A 20,956-nucleotide genomic window follows, 5' to 3' on the forward strand; every position below is an offset into this window, starting at 1 on the left:
TCAAAGAGTAAATGTCCCTGAGATTCTACTTTTATCTAACACGTGGACAACATCCTGCGGTGCTTTAAAGATGAGGCAGGCTCTAACACCGATTCCACCGCTCCACTTCTTTGTAGCTCCGAGAGGGCATTCGGTTTTCAAAGAGAAGGCTCTAACACCGATTCCACCGCTCCACTTCTTTGTAGCTCCGAAAGGGCATTCGGTTTTCAAAGAGAAGCTGTTATAATCCCGAAGTAATTATAAAAAATTAATACATTATCTAGGATGTAATACATTATCTAGGATGTGATTTATCCCAAGGAGGCAAATCCCTCCCTCCTCGCTACCAGCCCTTAAAACTTCACATTAAATTTTCTGGATCATGAAGTCTCATGACTTTTTCCCCTATAATTTTCAATGGTTTATGTTTTTCCTCTGTTTTCTACAATATTTTTCCACTTGACCTTCCTGGCCACCAACTCAGATTTCAACAGCAGCTAAGCTTTCTGTCCTCTACTGAACCGTCTTGTCAGGGAACCTTGTACAGCTCCAGAATGAAGTGTGCTGCCATCAAATCTCCCTAAGTCCTCCCACTCTCTCTTTGGGCCGCTCTAATCCCGAGAGTTCTGTGGTTTTCCCTGTTCCTCCTCCTGAGTGTTGGCTGTGATTTTTCTCCCTCAGGTGACTAGAACTCAGCTCTGGTTGCTGGAGTATGACACACGACAGCGGAACCACAGAAGGTGCGACAGTCTCTACCCCTGTGGAAGAGCAGATACTGTTCTCAGCTCTTCATTCTCTCCCTTAACAGAACTGTACATCCAGTGTCCTCTGACGCGGAGCTTCTCACTGTGAGCTGAGCATACCTCCCAGTCCCACTGGCATTAGGCTTGGCCATATAACTTGCTTCGTCCCAACAGATTGTGGGTGGAAGTAACAGTGTGCCGGTTCTAAGTCAAGACTTTAAGAGCTATTATATGTATGCTTCTGCTCCCCTGCTGTCTCCTGAAATCTGCCATAAGAGCAAGCTGCTCCAAGGAGTCCTGGTCGCAGAAAGGAAAGAACAAGGAACAGATTTGAACTCAGTCCCACAGCCTGAGCTGCCTCTGCTAACCCACAGATCCATGAATAAGAAAAATGAACATTTGTTTTGAAAGCCATTGAGATTTTGAGATTGTTACATAGCATCGTGGCAGCGCAATAAAAGCCTGGCCAATATGACAAAAGTGAGCCGTGAGCAGGCTCCTAGGACCTCAATGAAGCAGAGAACAAACACCCACCCTCTCTGACGTTCCCTTGCATTTTTCTAGCATCATGTATAAAAAGGACTTCACCACCCTTGCCAGTTCATCCCTGGCCCCTGGGAGGCCTGAGAGACCAGGCAAACGTTGACCAATGGGGACTCACAGACCTCTGGACCATTCCTGCTCCCAAAAGGACCCCACTTCAACCCATGTCCCAGGGGCTTTCCTGGGCTGGGCTCTGGTTCTCGACCAGTCCTTGAGGTAAGAAATCCCACAAGCGCTATGCCAGTCAGGGCAAGAGTGCTCACGCCTCTTGCATATGGATTATCTGAAGCTCCACTCCAGCCGTTACTGGGATCAGGAGAGGAAGACAGACTGGATTTGAAAGTAAAAAGGGCAGAATGATTAATTCAGAAGGTCACCATTTTCCCCAAATTGATCTTTTTAAAATATTTACCAACTTAGTGACTTTTATTGCTGTTTCCCAAGTCAAATGATTATCTCTGTTTCTCTAAATGTATTTCTTCTTAGAATTAAAATGAGACCAAAGGAGGAAAAACTGGATATGCACACAGAGAAAAAAAAGGACAAATCCAACCTACCACTTACTTTATGGTATAGGTCTGCAATGTTATTGGATCCTACAGAATTATATCTAAGACCTACAAAATCAGGTTTTAAACATTTAAATAAGTTTTCTAATGAACCTATATAACGTAATTTAAGATTGATTCTCAGTCTGAAAAGGCTTCCTCCCTTGAGATTAGGAAGTCTGTAAATAACATATCAAAGTGGATACAAGCAAGTAGCCAACTTCTGACGGTTCCATGTTGTCCCCACGTACCATTTTCAAGAGGTGCATCCTCAGGCAGATCCACATCAAGCATAAGGTCATCATCCTCAAGGTCACATGATTCAAGGTTATTCAGAATATCCTGTGAAAAAAAGCAGTAAAAAATGCTATAATCTAGCTCAAATGATGTGTGTAATTAATGGTTTTGAAAATATAACTATATGATAATCTGAATTTACTCAAGGTTTGTGTTTTAAGAATAGATTTTAAAAATAAAAATTTTTAATGGAAAATATAGAGTCAACTGTTTTACTTGATCAAGCTATTTGTAACATCCTCCTAAGTCTTCCTCCCCATCAGATTTTTTTTATTTTAAAAAACTTATGGTGCTTACTATATGCAAGATATTGTTCTAATCGCTCTACAAATATTAATTCACTTGTTTAATCTTCAAAATAACCCTATGATTTAGGGATGAGTACGATCCTCATACTATATATGATGAAATCAATGCACAGAGAGCCTAACACCTGGCCAAGATCAGATGCGAAGATAGGAGGTCTGTCTCCTGATTCCATGCTTCTAACAACTTCCCTGATAACACAAATAATCAAAAGTGGTAAAGAATCTCCCAAAACTTATTCACCTTTGGTGTAGGAGGTTGTTTTATTATCTCTAGGGATTGGGCCACTTACGTAAAACAAGGAAATAAGCCTTTAACGATGTGATTATTCCATTTCCTTTCTTGTGCCAAGCCTACCTACCACTACCTTTGGCCCCACTACCACCTCCTTGGTTTGCCTTAATCTGTTCTTTTTCTATAACAGGACTAGACTATCGAACTGGTATAGGCAGCCCCTCCACGGTTCTATCTGCAACCTTGCTATTGCTAGCTATCACCTATCCTGAGAAAAGCGGTGTTTTGCTTTCAAAGACTCTTGTTCTGAAGTCTAAAGAAATAAACAAAAACTTCCAATCCAAGAATTGATCCAACACTGCAGACCTTTCCAGAGTACAATATAAGTAAAAACATCACAAAGCCACACATTTTTAAATGACTTAGAGATTACAGCCTTGAAAAACTCTCACAGAAAGGGAAGACTTTATTTCCGACAATGTGAATAAAATTAGAATGGTTTCCCTGTGTTCCATCCAAATCTTTCGAATTTTGTGTTGTTGGGCCTTCCTTCCAGGATCCATTGAGGACAAAAAGTAACTGAAATAATCGCTATTATTTAAAAGGAAAAAACTCTGGATAATTATCTAACCATGGCACAAAAAAGAGATGTTTCGCAGAACCTCTTTCCATCATGAAATATTTGCTGTCCTTAATACCTACTCTTCCTAAAGCTCAAGAAAAAAGATGAACGTGAAAAAAAACTGGCAAAGTCCACAGTGGAAAATTCACAAAATAAATATAAAATAAATAGCCAATAAATACAATGTAGGAAAGAATGCTAACACAAATGTTGATGTTTCATGATTGAGAGGACTCTAGTACTCATCTACACTCCAGAAAGGATTAGATTCACGCAAACTTTCTGGAGGTCAATTTGTTAAAATTTAGCTAAAACCTTTTTTAAAAAGGCAAATTTTTCCTTTCTAAGAATTTATCCCTTAGAAATAGACAAAAGCAGAATATGTATGTATTAGTGTGGTTATTGCAGCATTGTTCAGAATGCCAAAAAAGCAGGAATAGCCTAAATACCCAACAACAGAAAAATGACTAAACAGAAAGTGTAATATAGTCATACAACAGAATATTATGCTGTTCTTAAGAAAAGATAATAAAAATATATCTTACAGACATGGAAATATGTTAATTGGGGGGAAAAATAGATTGGGTCATTTCCAATCTTTTGCTCTTAGAATGAATCTCTATAAGTCAAAAGTAAATCAAAATAAATGAATCTAACTGTGTTTCAAGTTGATGGCATAACACTCAGAGGGAAACTATTTCAAGTGGAGAAAAAACCCTCAAGCAGTTGTAAGTAATCACATTATTACTATGGTAGCGCTGGTGTTATTACTCCGAGATGCTCGTGTACACATGGGTACAAATGACAGGCCTTATATTGATTGGTGTTTGTTGAAAAATGGATTCTCATCTTAGGAAAAGGGAAATAAGGATGTAAAAAACAATGAAATTAAACAAAAACTCTATGTTTCTGGATATAAATGGGAAGTATCAGTATGAACACAAGATGTTTCTCACCTTAAAGAAAAAATACATTCTTCTACTGAGAAGGCCTAGATGTTAACTGAAAAAAACTTCAGGTCTTTAAAACAGTCAGTATGTACAGAATTATCCATTTTACTAAAAAAAACCATATAATATGCATAGAAAAAAATAGGAATGAAAAATGAAACACAAGTTAACCCTCTATTTTAGGATTATGGATTTTTTTCTTTTTTTTTTGTTTAGAGTACCTGTATCTTCTCATTTCCTGCAATGAGCAGTATGAGTTATGTAATTTTACCCAAAAGAATCAAATCCTCTATACAAACATTTGGCTGTATTGTATATATGAGTATGTGTGAAACCAGATGATGCTGGGTGCCCCTGGTGAGATCAACAACCAGTGACAAGGCAAAGAATCAAAGGCACTGGAACCACACTTTCTCAGTCCAGAGCAGGGCTGCTGAGATGCACCAAGAGCAAAGGGAACACTGCCAGCGCTGCCAAAGATGTGCTCGACCTTTTTTTTTTTTTTTGCCAACGAAGATTCACCCTGAGCTAACATCCGTGCCAATCTTCCTCTATTTTTTTTTAAGTATGTGGGACACCAGCACAGCATGGCCACTAACAGAGTCATGTAGGTCCGTGCACGGGAAGTGAACCCAGGCTGTCAAAGTGGAGTGCACCAAACTTAACCACTAGGCCACAATGGCTGGCCCTATAACTTTAATAACTAACTAAACTCTCTATTTGTTTTATGTGGTTTTCTGCAGGTTTCACTTCATAATGAAAGGTTTAAAACAATAGTCTTAAAGAATGGGAATGAGCCAGTTCTAATGAATGCAAAAGTGGTGGAACAATTGTGATACCATTTTGAGAAGTTACTGGGAAAGCCCAGTGGGAAAGGAAGCGTAACACCATTAGCAACAGTTACAGGGAGGAACCAAGGGGAAACTATCCATATTCATGCCTCAAATTAACACTCATCAATAAATTATTACATATGATGTTTTAGAAATTTACCTAGTCTCATGGAAAGATGCTCTGTAAAATGGGGGTAGGGGGAGAAACAGATTACATGTGCACAATATGACTCCATCTTAAATGCTAAAAAATACAGGAAAATACCTGGATGGTGACAAACCAAAGGACTGTTAGAATTTTCCATTACATGAGATAGTATGTACTTACACTTTTTTATGTTCTTTTTGATTTTTCTGTAATAAGGACACAGTGCATTTATAATAAGCAAAACTTCTTGTTGGAAAAAATCTACCTCCCTTGGCATCAGCAGGGAAGTTCCAAGCACACAAATCTAAATCTAGGCTGTGTGTGGGAGCCCTCGACCCAGCCTGTCCTCCAACCACAATAAATCCAGAGCCATGTGCCCTCCCCTCCTCACTCAAGCCATTCTGGACCAGTTTGGGTGTCTACCCTGCTCTCCGCAGAAAGCCTCACTCGGTGAGCAATAACTCTTCTCACCCCCTCTTGGTACATGTGTGGCACCATCAGTCATAACATTCTAACAAATTTGGGGGAGGGGAGCTGATCCTGCCCTTCTACGCGGCAACCATAAGACACACTCTCAGTAATCCAACACATACAAAAACCAATACACACAAGGCCCAATTCTGACACAGGATACACCCGTGTAAAAAGACAATCCCCACTTTTGTGAGTGCGCAACTAAACTCCTCCGTGATACTGCTGCCTCAGCATCCATTCTGTGTGGCCAAGCGGCCTGCAGGGCCTTGAACTGAAGCCAGCCCCTCCTGGAGCACCCGCCTAGATAACAGCGCCAGAGTTACAGCAAATGTAAGTTCCTCATACAACTGCCCCAGCAGCTCTGGGGAGCAACAGTCTCCCCGCCTCCCAGGGCCTTCCCCGTGTGCACCCCTTAGAGAAGACCCCATGGAGCTATCCAAAACCCTGCCCTTTTCAGTTTGAACGGAACGATCCCGCTTTACCCTGGGAACCCCAAAGCGTTCCACCACGGACTCTAATAAAGGCCCATGCCCCAGGTCCTGCTGCTCTGTCTGAACTTGCACAGCCCCTCATGGTAGGCCAGGTACTTCTCCATAAGGCCCTCAAAGCCTGCCCTGTACTTCCTCCAGGATCTGTAAGTAATAAACTCTTTTATCTGAATTCCCCTTGCGGTTTTTTGTTGAACTGAGGTTCACCATCCAACACTCCAGGGCTCTACTTAACAAATGTTAATTTAACAAAGTCACAACGACCCGCCAAGGCTACTTGTCTCCCAGGGAACACACAGTTACTTTACAGCGTGGTGACTGCTCAAGGGCCAGGAGAGTACATCAGATGGATATCTAAGTCTGAGCAAGTCAGAGACAACCTAAAACAAGGTCAAGTCAGAGACAATCTAAACAACGAGCAAACCCGGCCTATAGAACATGGAAGAGAACCCTTCTGCATAAACAGTGCGGTGAGGGCAAGGAAGTAAAAAGCACAACCCATTCCAGGTGTTTAGCAAAAATGTTTCCAAAGTCGAGAAGTAAATATTTCAGACTTTGCCGGCCTGCAGACAAAGTTAAGTATATTATGCAGGCACTTATATAACCAGAAAAGTGTAACCACTTGAAATATAAAGAGCATTCTTAGTTTGCAGGCTGTGAAAAGCCAGGTTGGTCAGATCTGGCTTACAGGACGGAGTGTGCTGACCTGATCTACTCAAACACTGTTATGGACTGAATGTTTGTGTCCCCCCAAAATTTATGTGTTGAACCCCCAGTATGAGGATATTTGGAGGTAGGGCCTTTGGGAGGTAATTAGGTTCAGACAAGACCATGACGGTGGGGACCCGAGGATGGGATTAGCGTCCTTATGAGAGGAGAAAGAGACCACAGCACACTCTCCCACTCCCTGCCACGTGAGGACACAGTGAGAGGCAGCTGTCTGCAAGCCAGGAGGGCCCTCAGCAGACACTGAACCTGCCAACACCATGACCTGGACCGCCAGCTTCCAGGTCTGTGAGAAACAAATGTCCGTTGTTTAAGCCACTCGGTCTACAGTGTTTCGTCATAGTAGCCGGAGCTGACCAAGACGACATTCAAACAGAGTGTAAGGGGAAGAAACAAGTAGAGTTGCAACATAAACAACCACTTAGGCCATAGTAAGAAGTCTGGATTTTATTTCAACTACAGAGGTACGACTGACAAATTTTAAGAAGTGACAGGGGCCAGCCGTGTGGCCCAGTGGTTAAGTTCATGCACTCCACTTCAGGGGCCCAGGGTTTCACTGGTGTGGATCCTGGGTGAGGACCCAGCACTGCTCATCAAGCCATGCTAAGGCGGCGTCCCATATAGCAGAGCCAGAAGGACCTACAACTAGAATATACAAGTACGTACTGGAGGGCTTTGGGGAGAAGAAGGGAAAAAAAACCAGAAGATTGGCAACAGATGTTAGCTCAGGTGCCAATCTTAAAAAAAAAGTGATAATTGAGATTTGCATTAAAGAAATATTATTCTGGCTGAAGCGCAGAGAATGGATCGAAGTGAGAAAGAAAAGCCAGTTTTGTGGCTATTGCAGAATCCATGTGACATAAGATGGTAGCCTGATGTTAACAAGTGTCAGTGAGAACAAAGAAAAAGCAGTTATGAGACATACTGAGGAGTCAGGGTCTACAGAACCCAAGGTAACTGAGAAGTAAGAAAGGAGCCATGAATGACTCCTGGGTTCTTGGCCTGAGAAACAGACGGCTGAGTCCTATTCACTAAAATAAAGTATAAAAAAGACCACATCTAGTAGGAGATAAAAGAATTAGATCTAATTTTAGAACCTGATGATTTTGACGTGCTTGCTGCATCTTCGAGAGGACATCTCCCACAGACAACTGAATACACAAGGGTGTGGAGTTGAACAGAGATTTGAGGGGTGGGAGTCACCACCACACAGATGACAAATAAAAGACGTTGAATAACGAGTCTGACAAGGGAGACAGTGAGAAGACTGGCTTCTAATACAGTCATCCGTCACTTAATGACGGGGACACATTCTCAGAAATGCATCATTAGGCGATTTAGTCATTGTGTGAACATCGAAGACTGCACTTACACAAACCTAGATGGTACAGCCTACTACACACCTAGGCCAACAGGTGCTAATCTTATGGACCACCATCGTATATGCTTGACCGAAAGGTTATTATGCAGCCTATGATTATATCCGTTTTAGACAATTTTTCCTCTGTTCACACTTATAGAAGGTCCATGTTTCTCCAATATCACATTATTTTTTCTTTTTAAAGATTGGCACCTGAGCTAACATCTGTTGCCAATCTTCTTCTTTTTCCTTCTCCCCAAAGCCTCCCAGTACATAGCTGTATATTCTAGTTGTGAGTGCCTCTGGTTGTGCTGTGTGGGACAGCGTCTCAGCGTGGCCTGATGAGCGAGTGCCATGTCCGCACCCAGGATCCAAACCAGTGAAACCCTGGGCCACCGAAGCGGAGCGTGAGAACTCAACCACTTCGCCACGAGGCCTGCCCCTCCAATATCAGATTTTGAAAAGAGTTCTATCAGAGATGTTATTAAACCTTTCAGTAAGGTTCCAGGCAAAGAGAGAAGGAAATAAATTAGTCTACTATAATTTTTCTTCATCAGCTTAGAAATCTGTCATCTGCACAGGCTATGAACTGTACCATTACAGGAAGAAAGGAAGCCATGCAGCATGGAGACTGGTCAACGTGGGAAGGAGGTTCTGCTCCACGTTTGTTATGGCAGGCTCTTCTTCTAACTGGCAAGTCTGCACCTGTTGGAAGCCAACATCTACACACCAGTTTTAGTTGGAAGACCATCTAACACAACCACTAGCTGGGAGTATGACAATGAAAACCTCAATCTGCACACTCGCTAGCTTCAGAGGCTTTCCACGAGCCCCAGTGGAATTAAAACTCAGACTGAGCACGTGTCAGCAGAACTGCCACAGAACTCCCTGGCCTCTGAGTAGGCTTTTCCACTCAACCAGAGTGAACTACGAGACGGTGGGCCAGCACTTCCTCCAGTGAGCTTCTCCTTCACTAATAAACTGGAGAAAGGCTAAATGTTTGTGACAAACGAATGGTACCATCACTAGGTTTGTTTTAATTATTATGCAGTAAAATTAATTTCTTCTTTTGGCATATAGTTTATGAATTTTAAAACACACAGAAATTTGTGTAAACACCAATACAATCAGGACACAGAACAGTTTCTTCACCCAAAAAAACTCCCTTGTACTATCCAGTTATAGTTACATCCTCCCACCCAAAACCTCTGGCAAACAATGAGCTGTTCTCCATCACTATAGTTTAGTCTTTTAAGAATGTCATATAAATGGCATCATGCAGTATGTAACCCTTTGGACTGGGTTCCTTCAATCAGAAGAACACCTTTTAAGATTCATCTAAGCCACTGAATATATCAATAAATCATTATGTTTTACGGCTGAGTAGTATTCCATTGCATGAATGTACTAGTTTGTATACCTATTTACTCACCGACATTTTGGTTTTACAGTTTTTGTTTATTATGAATAAGGCGATTAGAAGACTCATGTAGAAGCGCCTGTGTGAATATAAGCTTTCATTTCTCTGCAGTAAACACCCAGGGGCGGGACTGCTGGGCTGGAGTGAGGACACGTGTAACTTCATAAGAAACTTCTGAACCACTTCTGGGAGCTGCTGTAACAGTTTGCATTCCAATCACTAACAAGACTGGCCTTTCCCACTTGCCCCTCCCCAGCTTCAAGTCTGTAATTTAGTTTGAGATCCTGGTTACTTGTTCCAAAGAGCGCAGTGGAGACCTTACTGACAAAGAATTGTATGTGTCTGCTCTGGGGTTCCCCGAATGACTGACACAAAGTGCTTGTCTTTGTTTTACCTAACTCAGAATTCACTCAGGGCAGAGATGTGGTGGGCATAAGGCAAACAATCCACAACCACTCTGGGGCAAAAGATAATAGTTGAGACACATAATAAAATACTGAAAGACTGAGAGAAAAGGCTGGAGAGAGCGTTTCTTTGGGGAAATTAGGCAATTCAAAAGTGCCATGTAGAGTAGGGAATTTAGAAAGCCACAAAGTGCCCAGGGCAGGATGCATACTCAGTAAAGACCTAAGAAGACTCCGAGCTCTCAACTCTGGCTGATCTCCAGGCTCAGAGGCAGCAGCAAGAGACGGCTCTGGTGCAGCCGTACGTGCTCAGGCCAAGCACTGAGGTACCCCAACACAGAGCAACACGCGAAGACAAAGACGACAAGAGGTTTTATTTAAATTTTGATCTTGAGACTTTTTATTTCTTTGTTCTTTCTCTGCCTCCCTCCTTCTTTCCCTCCTTCCCTTCCTCTCTCTTACTCTCACTCTCCCTCTTTTTTTTTATTTTTGGATTCTGGCATTCAAGGAAATCTCTGCATGAAACACTAAATAAACAGACGCTAAAGTAACACAGACTTCACAGACCACACATGACAAAAAGACTTTACAAAAATAGTTCAGCAAAGTCACTAAAAAAATAAACAGCTATCGCCTACAGCAAGTAACATAAACAAACCCTAAGGAGGGTGAAGAATATGACTTCCAGTGTTGCCACATTAAAATATTCAAGATGCCCAGTTTTCAACAAAAACTTAGGGGTATGTAAAGAATGTATCATCCATTCACAGAAAAAAAATTAACAGAAATAACCTCTGAGGAAGCCCAAGCACTGAACTTAACAAAGACTTAAATCAACTCTCAAATATGCTCACAGAGCTAAGGAAAACCACAGGCAAAGCACATCTAACCACATACAGAACACCAGCAAGAGGCAGAATATAAAGGAACGAAAAACAAAACTTCTGGAGGTGAAAGCATAACAACTTAAATAAAAACGCACTAACATTTCTGGGTCTATATCCAAAACAAGTGAAAGCAGGATCTCAAAGAGAGATTTACACACCATGTTCACTGCAGCATTATTTCACAATAGTCAAGATGTAGAAACAACCTAAATGTCCATCAATGATAAATGAGTAAATAAAATGTGGTATACACATACAATGGAATATTATCCAGCTTTAAAAAGAAGGAAAGCCTGTCACGTGCTACAACATAGATGAACCTTGAGGACACTGTACTTAGTGAAATACGCTGATCACAAAAAAGTGAACACTGAATGATCCCACTGTTATGCAGTATATAGAGTAATCAAACTTACAGAAACAGAAAGTAAAATGGGGATTACCAGGGATGTGGGGAGAGGAAAAAGGGGAGCTCATTGTTCAATGCATGTAGAGTTTTAGTCGTGCAAGATAAAAAAGTTCTAGAGATCTGTAGCACATCAATGTGAATACAGTTGAAGCTCCTGCACTGTACATTTTAAAATAGCTAAGACGGCAAATTTTATGTAATTTTTTTTACCACAATTAAAAATTTAAAAAGAAAGAATAACTAACTGACAACTCTTAAGAACTAAGGGATTACAGTTGCAACTTACATTTACTGCATACCTACTTGGTGCCAGGTATTATGGTAAGCATTTTTAATAAATTATTTCATTTGGTCCTCATGAAAAAAAAATAACTAGAGAGTTTCAATAGCACATCTGAGGAGGACGAAGAAAAAATCAGCAAATCTGAAGATTGGGCAATTGCAATTATTCAGGCTGAGAAGAAGAAAGAAAAAAAATGAAGAAAAGCAAAAAGCCTAAGAGACTTTTAGGACACAGTTCAGGCATTCCAACATCTGCATGATAACTTCAGAAGGAGGGAGGGGTGAAAATGAACAAAAAGAATATTTGAAGAAACAACATGCAAAAACCTCTCCCACTTGAAAACAGACATGAATCTACGCACTGAGGAAGCAAATTAATTACAAAAAGGATAAATGCAGACAGCCACACCAAGACACATCATATCCCTATTGTCAAAAGACAAAGACAAAGTGAAAATATTTAAAGCAACAAGAGAAAAGTGATGTATTAAAAAAGCAAGGGATCCACAGTAAGATTAACAGTCAGTTCTCATCACAAAGCATGGAAGGCAGAAGGCTGTGGGATGGCATTTTTAAAGTGCTTAAAGAAAAACTTCAACCAAGAATTCTATATCCAGGAGAACTATCCTTCAAAAATGAAGCAGAAATTAAGAGATTACAAGATTGAAAAACAAAACAGTTTGTATCTAGTGGGCCTGCCTCACAAAAAAATGCTAAATGGAATCCTTCATACAAAAGTGAATGGACAAGAAAGAAAACTTGAAGCCATACAAAACAAACAAACCAAAAAACTCTAGAAAGTTTAACTAATCGGGGAATAATAAAACCTAGTATTACTGTACTTTTGTTTGTAATTGTTCTTTTTATGTCCTACATAATTTAAAAGACAAATACATAAAACAAAAATTAGAAATCCACATTAATAGGCATACAATGTGCTAAGACATAATTTGTGACAATAACACAAAGAAAAGCAAATACAACTGTATAACAGCAGTTTTTATATTCTATTGAAGCTAAGAGGGTAACAACTCAAACTAGATTGTTATAAACTTAGGATTTTCACTGTAATTCCCAGGTAACCAAAAAGAAAACATTTTAGATATACACATAAAAGGAAATTAGTAGAGAATCAAAATGGAACACCAAAAAAAATCAATTAAACATAAAAAATGGCAGTAATAAAGGAAATGAGAGAAAAAAAGTGTAAGACACAGAGAAAACAAATAGCAAAATGACATAACTAAGTCATTACTTAAAAGTGATTACTTTAAATGTAAACGGATTTAGCACTCCATTCAAATGGTAGAGATTGTCAGGGTGGGTTTAAAAAAAAAAAAACAGTGAGTCATTTAAGACTTACTTTATATCCAAAGACACATTCAGGTTGAAAGTGAAAAGACAAAAAATATATTCCATGCAAACAGTAACCAAAAGACAGCTTGGGTGGCTACACTAATATCAAGCAGAATATTTTTAAGTCAAAAATTATTACAAGAGACAAAGAAGGATATCATATATTGATAAAGGATCAATTAATCAAGAAGATATAACAATTATAGACATATATGCACCAATCAACAGAGCAAAACATATGAAGCAAACATTCACAGATTTTAAGAAGAAAAAGAGTTCTATGATAATACCTGGAAACGTCAATACTACACTTTAAATAATGGATAGACTACCTAGACAGAAGATTATTACAGAAACAGAGCACTTGAACAATACTATAAATCAACTGAACTTGAAAGATATATATAGTCATGCATCACTTAACAACGGGATGTTTTGAGAAAGGCATCATCAGGCAATATCATCATTGTGTGAACATCATAGAGTGCACTTACACAAACCTAGATGGTATAGCATACCACACACTAGGCTATATGGTACCATCTCATGGGACCACTGTCATACGAGCATTCTGTTGTCGACTGAAATGTCATTGTGTGGTGCATGACTATATAATTAAAATTCACCCAACAAAAGCAGAATACACATTCTTCTTATGTGCACATGGAATATTCTCCAAGATATACCATACGTTATTCACAAAACAATTTTCAACAATTTTAAAAAGACTGAAATCACAGAGAGAATCTTCTTAATCCAAACATAATGAAATTACAAATCATAACAGAAAGAAATCTAGAAAATTCACATATGTGGAAGTTGAACAACATGCTTCAACAACCAATGGACCAAAGAAAAAAAATCACAAGAAAAATCAGAAAATACCTGGATTCTCCAAATTAAAATGAAAACACAATATCAAAACTTATGGGATGGGGCAAAAGCAGTGCTCAGAGGGAAATTTATAGCAGCAAATGTCTACGGTAAAAAGAGAAAAATTTAAAAATCAATAACCTAACTAAACAGCTTAGAGAGCTAGAAAAATAACAGAAAACAAAGCCAAAGCTAGCAGAAGGAAAGAAATTACAAAGATTAGTGCAGAAAAACATAAAATAGAAAAATACAGAAAATCAACAAAACCAAAAGTTGGTTATTTGAAAAGAACAAAATTGACACACCATTAGCTATACTGACAAAGAAAAAAGAGAGAAAATAAATAAATAACTAAAATCAGAGGGGAAACTAGGGAAATTACTACAACCTTATTGAAATAAAAGAATTTATGAGAATTCTGTGAACAATAATACAGAAACAAATTAGAAGCATAGAAATTATGAAAATGACTCAAGGAAAAACAGAAAATCTGAACAAACTTCCAAAAGAGGCAGAATCAGTCCTCAGAAACCTCCCAATAAAGAAAACTATAGAATCAGACTGCTTAACTGGTGAATTCTACCAAACATTTAAAGAAGAATTAACACCAGTCCTTTTCAAACTTTTCAAAAAAATAGATGAAGAAAAATTTCTAACTCATTCTATGAGCCAAGAATTACCCTGATATAAAAGCCAGACAAAAACACTACAAGAAAACTACAGACCAATATCCTTCTGAATATGAAGTAAAAATACCAATAAATACTAGTAAATTCAGTTAAGAGCATATCAAAAGGATTATATATCCTGAACAAGAGGAATTTATCCTAGGGATTCAAGAACAATTCAACATATGAAAAATCAATGTTAAACACTACATTAATAGAATGAAAGAAAAAAGTCACATCATCATCTCAACTGATGCAGAAAATTTGATAAATTTGAACATCCTTTGATTATAAAACACTCAGAAAACTAGCAATAGACTGGAACTTTCTCTACATGACAGAGGGCATTTATGAAAAACTCAGACCTAACATGTTCAATGGTCAAAAGACTGAGAGTTTTTTCCCTAAGATCAGAAACAAAACAAGGATGCACGCTTTCCCCACTGCTATTCAACAAGGTATTGGAAGTTCTAGCCAGAGCAGTTACACAGGAAAATGAAATAAAAGGTATCTGACCTGCAAAGGAAGAAATAACACTCTCTCTTTTCACAGATGAAATGATCCTATATATACAGAAAATTCCAAAGAACCCACAAAAGAACTAGTAGAGCTAATAATAAACAAATTGAGCAGAGTTGCAGGGTACAATATCAACGCACAAAAATCAGCTGTCTTTCTATACAACAAAAGAAACAATCCAAAAGGAATTAAGGAAACAATTCCATTTATAACAGCATCCAAAAGAATAAAGTACCTAGAATAAATTCAACTAAGAAGGTAAAACACTTATACACTGAAAACCACAAAACTGCTGAAAGAAACTAAAGAAGACCTAAACAAATGAAAAGAACATTTTGCGTTCATAGATTGGAAGAATTAATATTATTAAGATGCCTACCACCCAAAGTGATCTATATTTTCATTACAATCTCTATCAAAACGCAAATGGTCTTTTTTGCAGAAATGGAAAAGCTCATTCCAAAATTTAACTGGAAGAGTACGGGGCCCCAAATACCAAAAACAGTACTGAAAAAGAACAACAAATTTGGAGGACTCATACTTCTTGATTTCAAAACTTACCTTTGTGGTCAAGTCATCAAAATCATGTGATTACAGATTACCTATAGTGATCAAACAGTGAGCCACTGGCAAAAGCACAGACATGCAAATCAATGGAACAGAATTGACAGAACAGAAATAAATGTATACATCTATGGCCAACTGATTGTTGACAAGGGTGCCAATATCATTCATAAGGAAAGAATCGTCTCTTCAACAAAGGATGCTGAGAGAATTGGATATCCACATGCAAAAGAATGAAGCTGGACCATTACTTCACAACATAAACTAAAACTAACAAGAAGTGGATCAACAACCTAAATATAAGAACTAAAACCACAAAATTTTTAGAAGAAAACATAGGGGAAAATCTTAGTGACTTTGCATTTGGCAGCGAATTCTTGGATATGACATCAAGAGCATAAGCAATGAAAAAATTAATTAGATTTCTTCAAAATTAAAAACTGCACATCAAAGGACATTATCAATAAAGTGAAAACATAATCTACAGAATGAGAGAAAATATTTGCAAATCATCTATGTGCTAAGAGTCTAATATCCAGAAGACATAAAAACACAACCCAACTAAAAAATGGGCAAAGGACTTGATAGACATTTCTCTGAAAAAGATATACAAACAGCCAACAAGCACATGAAAAGATGCTCAGCATCATTATTCATTTGGGAAATGTAAATCAAAACCACAATAAAATATCACTTAACATCAGTAGGATGACTATAATAAAAAACAGAAAATAATCAGTGTTCTCAAGGATGTATAAAAATTGCAAGACTTACACGTTGCTGGTGGAACGTAAAATGATTCAGCTGCTGTGGAGAACAGCTTGGCAGTTCCTCAAAAAGTTAAACATACCAATTACTATATTACCCAGCAATTTCACTGCAAGGTATACATCCTTCAGAAATTTAAAGCAGGTACTCAAACATGTACATGCATGTTCAAAGCAGCATTATTCACAATACAAAAGGGAGACACAACCCATATGATCAACGGATGAATGGATGTATAGATGATGGAATATTATTCAGCTTTAGAAAGGAATGGACTACTGATACAAGCTATAATGTGGATGAACTTCAAAAACATGGTAAGTAAAAAAAGCCAGACACAAACGGTCACATATTATATGATTCCATTTATACTGAATATCCAAAATAGGTACATCCATCCAGATAGGGAGCAGATTAGTGGTTTCCAGAGGCTGGGGGGGGGGGGGGGGTGCAGATGTGGAGGAACTACTCAACGGGTATGAGGTTTACTTTGGGATGATGGAAATGTTTTGGAACTAGACAGGGGTAGCGGCTGCACAATATTGCAAATGTACTAGATGCCACTAAAATGTTCACTTTAAAATGGTTAATTTTATGTTCTATGAATTTCACTCAAAGAAAAAAAAGAGCTCTTGAAAATGTCTATCCCCAAAACACAAAACGACAAGGCTGGGCTATTTATTAAAGAATTATTTGTAACCGTAAAAGCATAAACATATGCTTAGAAACTGAGGGGAAGTAAATATATTCATATTTGCTTACTAAAAAAAATTTTTTAATTTAAACAAAAATCCTTATATTCATACCCCTTCCCCTAATTAGCCTCTATAATATGCAATTTTTTTTTCGCTTTTTCTCCCCAAATCCCCCCAGTACATAGTTGTATATTTTAGTTGTGGGTCCTTCTAGTTGTGGCATGTGGGACGCCACCTCAGTGTGGCCTGATGAGCAGTGCCATGTCTGCGCCCAGGATCCCAACCAGCAAAACCCTGGGTTGCCGAAGCAGAGCACATTAACTTAACCACTCGGCCACGGAGCCAGTCCCTAATATGCTATTCTTATGTAATATGAATATTATTTGGATGTTTGGGTTGTTTCCAATCTTCTACTATTATAAATAATGCTTAAATGAATCCCTAAAAATCAAAAGTAAAATGATATACACAAACCCAACTGTGTATCAAGTTCATGGAGTAATCATTCAGAGAGAAACTATTTTAACTAGGAAAAAAAATCCTCAAAAGCTGTCTTCAGGAATTCTATTATTGGTGGTGGACTCTTATTCTGAGACCTTCAAAGGACAATAACCCCATCAACCCTTGCATTCCTAACATCAGCTTCCCTCCATTAAGACTTCACCTCGTGGTTCTGGTTTCACACCAGTAGGTAGGACACACTACCCTTTTCCATAAAACATTCAGGCAGAGGAGACCAACCACTTCACATAAAGCCACTTAAACATTCCAATTTCCATCTGAGCCTTCACCTTGAGCCCATCAACTCTTGCATTACGATACTCCACTCTAAAAGTGGCCCCAGTTAGGACACCATCAACAGGTCTTGACAGGAAAGTAGCTAGGGCTCCTGTGTCAAGGAGTGCCAGCAAGGTCTCTTCTCTAGCTGGTGACCATTTTACCTACACGTGTACATAAGACTTTAGGTCCCCAGAGGGGAAGTGGTAAGAGCTAGGGGACCCTGGCCCTTCTGTCGATCTTCATTTTGATTAAGCTACCGGAACACTGTCCCAGGTTGATTCCAAGCCAGGTTCTTCATTTTCAGCTTCACCTTTTAGCTTTTTAAATTCCTCCAAATTGGGGTAAATAAAGAGGAGCTGCTTAGGGCCCTTTAATGTCATGGAACCAGCACTGGCTGCCACTGGTAGCCACAATCTTCAGTTGGGCTGCATTAACACCTTTGTTTCAACCTGATCAAGGTCTGATATATTCGTCTCATTTCTTAATAAACATCGACCCCTGATGGGATGAGTCCCTTGGCTCTTCCCTTCCGTCTTTCTCCTTTTTCTTGTTAATGACTTTAATTTTGTTAGCATCTTTAACACCTATAAGGGAAACTGAGACAGCAAATATGATAAGGTTTCTCGGACAGTTGCCTGGTTCTACAGCAGTATAGTGACGTGGGGTGCCCATGTAAAAGGGGTCCCCCTAATCACAGCAGTTACATGACCTGGTTAAGAGGCATATTCGGTAGGTGAACACCCCCATCATCATAAGGTTAACCCAGCATGGCTTGCTATAAAGTGTACAGCACTTCATCTGAGGTGTTCCACTCGGCACTTATAGGAGAAAGACAGTCCTTCTTCTCAGGTAAACAAACTTCACAGCAGCCCTTATCCAGTTCACCAGGCTACCTGCTCCCTTGGGAATAACCTGCTGTGTAAAGGCATCTGTGATTGCTGTATGGTGAGCTGTGGATCCTATACCAACCCAAACATTCTCTCCTCTCTGCAGCATTCAATACCAAAAATACTGCCCCTAAATGAGTCGCTCTCACAATCCACTTTAGAAAAGGTTCTTCAGGAAGCTGAGGATACCAATCCATGAAATGAGACAACTCCTTGGCACTGGAACCCCTGGTTTCAGTAGTTTCTAGGGTATGCCCTCCCTCCAATTGGACTACCTTCCTGGTAACCAGAGGCCATGACAGTACTGTCTACTGTCCTAGAATCTTTCCTATTGGGGGTGGCTTTAAGGCTACAGTGGTAGCTCAGACTGACCGAAATCTAAGCTTGGCCCAGCATCAGGATCAGCCCCAGCATGCTCTGCTACTTTCGTTTTAACTGTCACAAGTAACAGGTAATCCTTTGGTTTCCACATTCAGTTTGTTTCTTAATATAGGATTTATATTAAGGATTGTATATTCAGTTTGTTAATATTCTACATTTCCTTATGTATCCAGAGAGCCATCCAATGGGGTGTTGGATCTACCACCATTTCTAAATTCCATTCCATAACTTTTGCCTTTAGTAATGGATCACAGCACAGTTACAGTTTCGTATCATGAGTGACTAGATAGCCAGCCAAGAATCAGAAATTCCTCACCCCCTGCCCTTTCATCCTTTCTCTTTCTAAACCATAAGTTTCAGCAGGTCAAGCTTTATCTAGCAAATTCCATTTTTTATGTCACCGACTACAATGACTTTTGATTCTGACTATCCAGAGTTAGGACAAACTTCATAGGTTAAGGGCACAGTCTTCCACAAGACTGACCTTAATTCAGACACCACCAGCCAAACCTCAGGGGTTCTCAGGCCTTGCATTTCTGAGGTTCCCACCACTCCTTCAGGTTCAACAATTCACTATAACAGAACTCAGGAAAGCACTACACTTTATGACCACAATTTTATTACAGCAAAAAAGATATAAATCATGCCAGCCAAAAGAAGAGACACACAGGACAAGGTCTGGGATGGTCCCACATGCAAAGCTTCTGTGTTCTCTCCCTGTGGAGTCAGAGCACATCACCTCTTTGGCACACTGATGAGTAACAATAAGCAGAGGATTGTTAGCCTGAGACGCTCACCTGGGATTCAACATCCAGAGTTTTTATGGGAGTTTCATTACATACACATGATTGATTGAATCACTGGCCACATGCCTGAACTCAGTCTCCAGCCCACTTCTCTGCTCCCCACAGGTCAGACAAACATCACACGGCTTAACACCCCAACCCTCTAATCACACATTTGGTTTTTCTTGCATGGCCTACCCTCATCCTAAGTCACCTTTTTAGCATAAACTATTAGGGACCACCATGAACAAAACACTTAGGAAATTCCTAAGATATAGAGGCTCCCATGTAGGAACTAGGGACAAAATAACTGATCTCTATTATACAACACAGACTTACTATAAGACAAAACAAGACAGTAACAACGCACCATGCTATTGGTGAAAGAACAGAACATACATCAGTAGAACAGAATGCAGAGTTCATAAGTAGACCCATACAAAATACACTCAACTGATCCTGACACAGGAGCAAAGGCAATTCAAGGCAGAAAGGACAGTCTTTTTCAACAAAGAGTGCTGGAAGTTTTGACAAAATTATATGCAGAAAAATTAACCCAAACACAGTTGTTACACAAAAATTAACTCAAAATGGATCACAGATCAAAATGTAAAATGCAAGACTATAAAATTTATTGAAGTAAACAAAGTAGAAGTACTGCATGACCTTGGGTTTTTTAACTACAACACCAACAGCATGATCTGTGAAAGAAAAAATGAACAAGGGACGATTTAGCATGGTGAAACTATTCTTCATGATATTGTAATGATGAATACAAGACATTAAGCATTTTTCAAAATCCACTGAACCCTACCGCACAAAGAGTGAACCTTAATGCACGTAAATTTTTAAAAATCTTTTAGGAAGTCAGGGCCCCTAGATGGAATGCAGAATGTAACAAAAATCTAAATGCATTACAAATTTATGAAACCACCTCACTTAAAGGGGGTGAGGGGAATAAAGTGCTGTCCCAAGTAATTCTGGAAAGGAATGGAGTCTGTAAGACTAAAGGCAATGGATCCTATAC

General features: G+C 39.2%; 1 protein-coding gene across 11 annotated transcripts in view; it reads right to left on the reverse strand.

Annotated features, from left to right (window-relative positions):
• CCSER2 (coiled-coil serine rich protein 2) overlaps positions 1 to 20,956 on the reverse strand; it is a 172,155-nt gene that overhangs the window by 83,366 nt on the left and 67,833 nt on the right. For all 11 annotated transcript variants that reach the window (XM_008519073.2, XM_070616403.1, XM_070616394.1 and 8 more), the window contains one exon: positions 2,065 to 2,155. In XM_008519073.2, the coding sequence (XP_008517295.2) occupies positions 2,065 to 2,155 (91 nt within the window). The remainder of the gene's footprint in view (positions 1 to 2,064; positions 2,156 to 20,956) is intronic.

This window comes from Equus przewalskii, chromosome 1, assembly GCF_037783145.1.
Source record: "Equus przewalskii isolate Varuska chromosome 1, EquPr2, whole genome shotgun sequence".
NCBI classification, from domain to species: domain Eukaryota; kingdom Metazoa; phylum Chordata; class Mammalia; order Perissodactyla; family Equidae; genus Equus; species Equus przewalskii.